Source organism: Sinocyclocheilus rhinocerous, unplaced genomic scaffold, assembly GCF_001515625.1.
Source record: "Sinocyclocheilus rhinocerous isolate Xijiao unplaced genomic scaffold, SAMN03320098_v1.1 scaffold1521, whole genome shotgun sequence".
NCBI lineage: Eukaryota > Metazoa > Chordata > Actinopteri > Cypriniformes > Cyprinidae > Sinocyclocheilus > Sinocyclocheilus rhinocerous.
Genome location: NW_015635051.1, coordinates 49,068 through 58,033, shown reverse-complemented (window position 1 = coordinate 58,033; position 8,966 = coordinate 49,068). Strand labels below are relative to the sequence as shown.

Sequence of the window (8,966 nt, the reverse complement as noted above, 5' to 3'; positions counted from 1 at the left end):
CAGCTTTTTGAATCGCGAATTTTGTGTGGAAGGATGAAATAATAGTAGGCTACAGCAAAAACACATGAATCATGTAAACGGACTAAAACACTTACCGTCTGAGTGCTCAGTCTCCTTTCTTTCTTCAGTGGTTTTACCGGAGAACTAACGATCGTCAGAGCGCCTCCTACAGTACGAGCGATAGATGAAGATAAGAAACGACGCTCCCGCTGGTGTGAGATTTATTCAAAACCTAATTTCTCTTATTAAAAATACCAATGTATTTCAGTGGCGTTATCAAGAGACGGATATACTATCATATCTTTACGAAATTATTAAATACATCGATAACTGAATGTTAGTCAGTCATCCGGTAAATGGAACAGAAATGACCGTTAGTTTTTGAATTACACGAGTTCGCGGTTTTCTGTGGAAGACAGCAGAAAAGGCGCGCAGAATCAGAGGAGCACAATAAATGAAGATGTATGTGTGTGTGTGTTTAAAAAAAATATATGAATACGATTTCAAATATATATAACTCATATATAAAAGCATACAAAAAAACGATATATATATATATAGGCTTTTTGTATGCTTTTCACACACACAACCCTGGTTTAATATTTTTTTAGCTGTAAAGTTATACAGAGAACATTTTTATTTATATTTGAAATAAGGGCTTTTCTACGCAATTTCGGTTGATATTCGTCAATCCTGAACACTGAATGTCAGTTTCCACACTTCATTAAGCAGCACAAGCATTTTCAACTGTAATAGAAATTTCCAGCAGCACATGAGCCTATAATGATTCCTGAAGGATCGTGTGTATTCAAATAGAAAACAGTGAGTTTTGTACTGGAATAATATTTCACAATATTAATGTTTTAGTATTTTTACTATAAAAGAAGAAATAAAGCAAGTCAGCCACAAGCGCATGCTACCTGATACAAACAGAGACCAATCTTGCACTTTTAATTGCATTACACTGCAATTAAATTACACAATGACAGAATGTTTTTTTTTTTTTTTTTTTTTTTTTTTTATTCAAAACCTAATTTCTCTTATTAAAAATACCAATGTATTTCAGTGGCGTTATCAAGAGACGGATATACTATCATATCTTTACGAAATTATTAAATACATCGATAACTGAATGTTAGTCAGTCATCCGGTAAATGGAACAGAAATGACCGTTAGTTTTTGAATTACACGAGTTCGCGGTTTTCTGTGGAAGACAGCAGAAAAGGCGCGCAGAATCAGAGGAGCACAATAAATGAAGATGTATGTGTGTGTGTGTTTAAAAAAAATATATGAATACGATTTCAAATATATATAACTCATATATAAAAGCATACAAAAAAACGATATATATATATATAGGCTTTTTGTATGCTTTTCACACACACAACCCTGGTTTTATATTTTTTAGCTGTAAAGTTATTACAGAGAACATTTTTATTTATATTTGAAATAAGGGCTTTTCTACGCAATTTCGGTTGATATTCGTCAATCCTGAACACTGAATGTCAGTTTCCACACTTCATTAAGCAGCACAAGCATTTTCAACTGTAATAGAAATTTCCAGCAGCACATGAGCCTATAATGATTCCTGAAGGATCGTGTGTATTCAAATAGAAAACAGTGAGTTTTGTACTGGAATAATATTTCACAATATTAATGTTTTAGTATTTTTACTATAAAAGAAGAAATAAAGCAAGTCAGCCACAAGCGCATGCTACCTGATACAAACAGAGACCAATCTTGCACTTTTAATTGCATTACACTGCAATTAAATTACACAATGACAGAATTTTTTTTTTTTTTTTTTTACACAACCACAAAACAAACAATGTTCGTGTAACACTGCATTTTTTTAAAATTTTTTTTTTTACAAAACCTGAAACTAATTACCAGGGACAGACTGGAAGTAAAAAACGGCCCTGGATTTTCTCACAAATAGACCCACCACAACTACAGACAGTCGCTACTATCTCACATTATTACAGCAATCCTATCGCATTTAGGGCCAATAACATGACAAAACCCATGGTGACCCTGCTGACAAAAACAATAGAAATCATCATAGAAATTCAAATGATTTCCACTACAAATAACATTACAAACATTGCAAACCATCAACTTTTAACCATTAAATAATGGTTTCCTGCAGTGTGTTTTGGGACATATTACATTAGAATTTAGTGGCTTTAACAAAAGCCATGAATAGAAGGTGACCAATTACCAGTAGAGACCAACAGGCGCCATTAATATACACACAATTAATACACAATAAAGCGTTATATAAATGCATCATTCATCATTACAATTTTCATTACAACCAGTAAAACCATTACAAATTATGTGATGCTTTCTTTTTTTTTTTTTTCAAAAGAGGATTGAAATAAATGTATTAGCCTATTGTATGAATTAAAATACTTGAAATCTACATGAAAAGAGCAGAATGCAAAATGTGTTAATGATAAACATAAACCTAGAATCTAGAAACCTGAAACAACAGAATTCCTCAATTTGAGTATTCATATGTCTGCGTGTGTGTGTCTGCGTGTGTGTGTGTCATGTCAATCAGACTAATCACCTTATAGGCTACTTCATTTACTCTATCTCTCAAATGTTACCCATTGTAGAATCACTAACGTCTCTTTATGAAGGAATGGAATATTCATGCCAGACAATGCAGAGTGATGAATAGCAGTGGACGCTCGGACTAGGGTGTCCTGGGATTTTACTATAGTGCTATAAGCTACATGCTCTATAGTGAGAGAGGCGGGCAAAGGTAACCTGATGTAACTGTTCACTTTTATTCCTTTTAGCTTCTCCCAGCCGCCTTTATCTTCACGTCTTTTGCTTGCCATCACGACTCACAAGCCCACTCTCCTTCGCGTCAGTTTCAGTTTCAGTTTCTTATAAGCAAAAATAGATTGCATTAGCGCCCCCTTTTGTCGGCCGTCAACGTCACTTAATCTGACACTTTTTCTTAGGCCGACGGATGGATCGACAGTGTCCAGTCTGCCCCTGCTAATTACTGATTAATGATGAAGCTATGATGATTGTGGGGCAGCGTGTTTCTTCTTGTGCGTCTGAAAACCCCATTTAAAAGCGAATCTCTCGCCGCAGATGGAGCAGCGGTAAGGTTTCTCTCCAGTATGCATTCGTTCATGGATCTTCAGGGAACTTGATATAGCGAAAGTCTTGTCACAATGTGAGCATTTAAAAGGTTTTTCTCCTGTATGAGTCCTCTGGTGTATTTTTACATCACTTAGCTTATAGAAACTCTTCCCACAATCACTACAGGGATACGGTCTTTCTCCAGTGTGACCTCTCTGATGAATTTTGAAAGCAAATGAACTAGCGAAGCTCTTTCCGCAGTCGGAGCACAGGTGCGGTTTCTCTCCGGTGTGAGTCCGCTCATGGGTTTTCCGGTGAGTCGAATGATAGAAACGTTTCTCACAGTGTGAACACTTATACGGTTTGTCATCAGAGTGCATTTTGTGGTGTAACTTTAGAGAAGCCGAGTTTGTAAAAGTTTTCCCACATTGACTGCACTGATACGGCCTCTCATTGGTGTGCATTAATACATGGTTCTTCAAACTGCTTCCATATTTGAAGCTCTTCTCGCAGTGAGGGCACTGATACGGTTTGTCATCAGAATGCATTTTTTGGTGTAACTTTAGAGAAGCTGAGCTTCTAAAAGGTTTTCCACATTCACTGCACTGATGCGGTCTCTCATTGCTGTGCGTGAGTAGATGTCTCTTCAGATGTGATCCCTGGCTGAAGCTCTTCTCGCATTGAGGGCACTTGTATGGTTTTTCACCCGTGTGAATTCTCTTATGACTTGAAAGATCTCGTTGGTTGCGGAAAAACTTGCTACATTCGTTGCACTGGAGAGACTTTTCTTCGTGTGTCTTTATATGAGCTTTCATATTATAAGGAGTGGTGAAAAAATCCTTCCCGCACTGTTCACAGCGAAACTCCTTCTTCACGCTGTGCTCTTTTGAATGAAGTGTTCTCTCTTTGAAGGTCGGAAAACTGATGTTGCATATGTTGCAGCTGAAGTCTTTCTGTTCGGTGTGTTTTCTCTGATGTGTTGCTAAATGACCGTGTTGGCTCAATGTTTCTCCACAGACCGTCACTGTCCTTTGCTCTTTGGATGTGGAGGCAGTTTCTCCCTCAGAAGATGAGCCAGCGCTGTCAACTTAAAGGAACAACATTTGCATAAAATATCTAACTTTTTCTATAAATTCTAGAGCTGAATGATCAGTCAAGATAAAACTGAAATTGCGGTTATCAAACGGCAAAATCTGTGATTTAAATAAATACAAAATCTGATGTGCGGCGCTGTGGTATTTTATACAAGTGCAGCTCACAATATGCTGTTCTCAGTTTCTCAGATTGCCAGAATTCACAACAATTGCTGTTCAGTCTTTTATAATTGGAATGGCAAGAGCATAATGAGGGGTGGCAGCTAGGTTTGACACATAAAATCGGTATTTCCGTTAATCGTGAAAATGCATAATTCCACTTTCCAGTTTAATTTAAGTGAAAATTGAATTCAATGTTTGAAACCAAAATATGCATTATTGCACTGGCATTTTCAGGATTGACGGCATTTGAGCAGCAGCAGTTCAGGGCAAAGTCTGTTCTCAGTTAATGCATAAACATGCCCAGAAATGCATAGGCTATGTTAATGCAATGCAAGTTGCTTTGGATAAAAGCAAGTATGTGTAAACATAAGAGAGCCCTTGAGCAGGAATAGTCTCCTGATGGGCCTATACTGTTGAAGTCAGTTTGAGGCAGAGCAGAAGCTGCTCTCAGTTCAGTTCAATAGCACTAAATATATTTAAGCCAAATTAAGGCTAATTGGGGGAGCAAAGAATAAAGTAATATTATTCAATGAACATGACTTACATTACACATAGGTATATGTAAATAGATCATATTTGCAATCTTTGTAATGCCTGAACAGAATTTGCCGCCCCAGATGTGTCTGGTTGTTAAAGTAGTTCACTTTCAGAATGAAAATTCTGTCATCATTTACTCACCCCCCACTTGTTCCAAACCTGTATGAGTTTCTTTCTTCTGTTGAACACAGAAGAAGATATTTTGAAATAAGTTGGGATCCGAACAGTTGATGAGCACCATTGACTTCCATAGTAGGAAAAAAAATACTATGGAAGTCAATGGTGTTCATCAACTGTTCGGATCCCAACATTTTTCAAAATATCTTCTTCTGTGTTCAACACAGGAAAGTTATACAGGACTGGAATGACATGAAGGTGAGTAAATGATGACAAAATGTTCATTTTGGGGTGAACTATTCCTTTAAATTCTCGCGATCCACCCATTCGCAGTTACAAATTTGCGTGTTTGCTGAACAAGAAATGGAAACTTAAAAATTGAATATGCAAATTCATTCTCTGCCAGTTGGTGGCACTTTTGGAACGGCAGAAACGCAGTGGTTTCCCCAGTAATGGTTGTACACGAAGAACAATGTGCTCATAAACGCTACTTCATCAGATTCGGACAGTCGGTTCCCTTCTGAGTGACATTTACATAACATCCTTTTTTTAAAAATGTGGTGAGGACTAACCAGTGCTGAAACGGGATTTTCACGACCCTTTAAGCCACGCAGTTCCTGATCCCCAAATTTAAGACTCCTTAAAATTATAATTAAGACTTTTTATGGACGACTTAAATTTGATAAGACTAAATTGAAGACTTTTTAAGGGCCCGCGGAAACAACAACCATAAAATCTTTCGGAACTATAACCTCCTAAACTTTTCAGACTTGAATGATCTATCTGTGTCCGGCTTTTAAGAAATTATCTGGTCCCAGTCCCCTCTGCTCACATACTCTGCTTTGGGGTGGCAAGGCTCATTTTTATAATGGCAGCTGCCACCCCAGCACATACAAAATATTTTTACAGTTTAACCTCTTAACTGTCGAAAAGACTAGGGAGGAACAGGAACGAGTCATTATTTAAAATTTGAATTTCTCTGGATTTACAAATCCTTGGGAACTTTTGGAATAACGAGAGTACACAACTGCATGAAATATATCAAATGGTGCAGGTGGTTTTTGGATATTTATAACAAACAAAAAAAACTTACATATTGTGCCTTTAAGGGGTTTTAATACCAATTCTGTTAACTCAGCATATCTGGTCATAAAAGGAAGAAACACACCTGGAGGAATGAATTCTTCTTCTTCTTCATCTTCATCATCCCCATTACTCTTTATGTATTCCTTCCCTTTCTAGCTTGTACTTATTTGAACAATGCCTAAAACTTGGATTTACAAGCACTTCCTGTATCTGTTGAATCGCTTTATGTAGGCCTATTCCCCCAATTATAAGTCGCTTTTGTCTGCAGAATGACTAAATGTAAATGTAACATTGAGCCAGCACAGAGCAGGAATATGATCAAATATGTGATATTACATGCTTCAGATATTGTCTGATTTCTACGCATTTACGTGTCTCGTTTTGAAAATTGTGTTAATATAAAAGCTATTGTTTACTACAAATATAATGGTTAAAACCTGGTACTGTATTAAAACAATAGGACGTTATGGTTACTGTAGTAAAAAAAAACATGGTTATTTTTCATAAGACGAGCGGTCGATGAAAAGCTTCATTAAGCTCATTAAATCACTAGACAGAAAAACAACAAGCACATAAACAGCTAAAACACATGATGTAACTTGACTAAACACTAACCGTCTGAGTGCTCCAATCTTTATTCTTTCTTCAGTGGTTTTACCGGAGAACAAAAGAAAGTTACAGCGCCTCTTTCTTCTTCTTCTTCTTCTTCTTCTTGTGTGATTTGCGGCAGCTTAGACGCTTCAAAGGCGTATTGCTATACAGCGCCTCCTACAGTACGAGCGATAGAGATGAAGAGAAGACGCTCCGGCGGGTGTGGAGCGCTGCAACCAAACATTTATTAACTTATTCACAATTTCTCTCATTAAAAATACCAGTGTATTTTCAGTGGCGTTGCCAAGAGACGGATATACTGTCATATATTTACGTAATTGTTAAATGAAGACATCGATATAGTCAGTCAGCCGGTAAATGGAATATAAATGACCGTTAATTTTTGAATTACGCGAGTTCGCGGCTTTCTGTGAAAGACGAAGAAAACGCGCGCAGAATCAGAGGAGCACAGTAAAGGAAGATTGTGTGTGTGTGTGTGTGTGTGTACCTGGTATTTATCACGTTATGGGGACCAAATGTCCCCACAAGGATAGTAATACTAGTACATTTTGACCTTGTGGGGACATTTTTGAGGTCCCCATGAGGAAACAAGCTTATAAATCATACAGAATGAGTTTTTTTGAGAAAGTAAAAATGCACAAAGTTTCCTGTAAGGGGTAGGGTTGGTGTAGGGCAATAGCACATACAGTTTGTACAGCATAAAAACCATTACGCCTATGGAATGTCCCCATAAAACATAGAAACACAACATGTGTGTGTGTGTGTGTGTGTGTGTTTTCAGGTGATCACCACTAGATGGCAATATTGACAACCATACAAACCAACAAACAGCTGAACATCAAATAAAAAAAACCCAGATGGATCGAATTAAAAAAGATTTAAACATAAATAAAAACATCTAAATACTAGACGGTAGCAGCAGCTCAGTCAGTTCGGTTAGAGAATTTATCGAACCAGTTATTTGAAGCATCTCAATAATTCACCGTTGATTGGCGCATGAGAAATGAGCTGCAGTAGTCGTCCCATAACGTTTCCGCTGGGTCAGAGTTATAACATTAATGTCTGGTCACTTCCTGCCCAAAGGTCATGTCAACCTCATCTTTATCTCTCTTCTTTGCTTCTTTCTCCGCCCACTCAATCACATGCCCTGCCCCTCAGATATGATATTGGCAGTGCTTTCTGCTGATATGTGCATTCATCTGTTCACTCACACCATGAAAATATTAAAGGTCTTGTCTTGCATTGATTATGTGTTTTTTCCCTCTCTCAAAGAAACACACACACGCATGCAATCTGTCAAAACTGCTGGAAAGGAAACATCTGCTCGTCTGAAATCCCACCCCCTCACTTCACCAAGAGAAATAGAGCCAGAGGAATGACTGCAGGGTGGGCCGAACCCGAACGGTTAACTTTTATTCTCTCTGAGCCTTTTAGCTTTTATGTGGCAAAGCTTTTTGTAACGTAAATATTTACTGCATTAGTCTATTAAGAAACTGTCATTCTGCTCACACACACGTTTAACTCTAAGGACATGTCACTCTTAACATTTTTATTGATATATATAAATCTAATTATACTGACCCAAATCCTGCTCCTAAAATGTTTTTGAGCACACAGAGAGCACAGAGCACGCATACCATATGAATGACTAAAAAATCTCTTCTGCTCATCAAGGCTGCATGTATTTCATAAAGAAATACAGTAAAAAACGTGAAATATTATTACAATTTAAAATAACTGTTTTCTATGTGAATATCTGTTAAACTGTAATTTATTTCTGTGATCAAAGCTGAATTTTCAGCATCATTACTCCAGTCTTCAGTGTCACATGATCTTCAGAAATCACACTAATATGCTGCTCAAAAAAACATTTCTGATTATTATTATTGCTGAAAAGAGTACTTTTGTGGAAACAGTCATGCGTTTAATTTTCCAGGATTCTTTGATGAATACAAAGTTCAAAAGGACAGAATTTATTTGACAAATAAATAAATATATCACACTGTGAAGCACTGATGCTGCAATTCTCTCTAGCAATGTTGGCCAGAGTATGTGAGCGGAGCGGAGCGGTGTGATTTTGACTGGAGCGAGGAGCGGATTTTTTAAAAGTCGGAGCATCGTGGTTTTCACTCGCTCCAAGAGCGCTCCACCGCCGCTCCATCACGAGTACAATTCATGCAAACAGCCCGTAATATAACTGCATATTTAGCAGGAATTCACAGGTTAAACATATTTAGCTAGCTTGATAGAGAA

General features: G+C 37.3%; 3 protein-coding genes across 4 annotated transcripts in view; all 3 read right to left on the bottom strand.

Moving 5' to 3' along the window:
* The window catches only part of LOC107746500 (zinc finger protein 501-like), a 9,601-nt gene extending 6,749 nt beyond the window's left edge, over positions 1-2,852 (bottom strand). Inside the window, exon 1 of the mRNA XM_016560734.1 lies at positions 2,796-2,852. Within this exon, the coding sequence (XP_016416220.1) occupies positions 2,796-2,852 (57 nt within the window). The remainder of the gene's footprint in view (positions 1-2,795) is intronic.
* The window catches only part of LOC107746494 (zinc finger protein 2-like), a 24,866-nt gene extending 18,045 nt beyond the window's left edge, over positions 1-6,821 (bottom strand). Inside the window, exon 1 of one of the 2 annotated variants that reach the window (XM_016560726.1) lies at positions 6,717-6,821. The gene's annotated coding sequence lies outside the window, so the exon portion shown is untranslated. Of the gene's footprint in view, positions 1-95; positions 126-6,716 lie in introns of those variants that run through there. The other variant, XM_016560727.1, reaches the window with a different exon arrangement.
* On the bottom strand, positions 2,529-6,222 carry LOC107746495 (zinc finger protein 25-like). Its single transcript, XM_016560730.1, has 2 exons — positions 6,184-6,222; positions 2,529-4,192 (listed from the first exon to the last, which is right to left on the bottom strand). The coding sequence occupies exon 2, from the start codon at positions 3,918-3,920 to the stop codon at positions 3,039-3,041; it is 882 nt and encodes a 293-aa protein (XP_016416216.1). The 5' UTR covers positions 3,921-4,192; positions 6,184-6,222; the 3' UTR covers positions 2,529-3,038.
* Positions 6,822-8,966: the final 2,145 nt, after the last annotated feature.

Excerpts from the sequence above, each read along its gene's own strand:
- LOC107746495 (XM_016560730.1), bottom strand. The coding sequence starts at position 3,920 with ATGAAAGCTCATATAAAGACACACGAAGAAAAGTCTCTCCAGTGCAAC.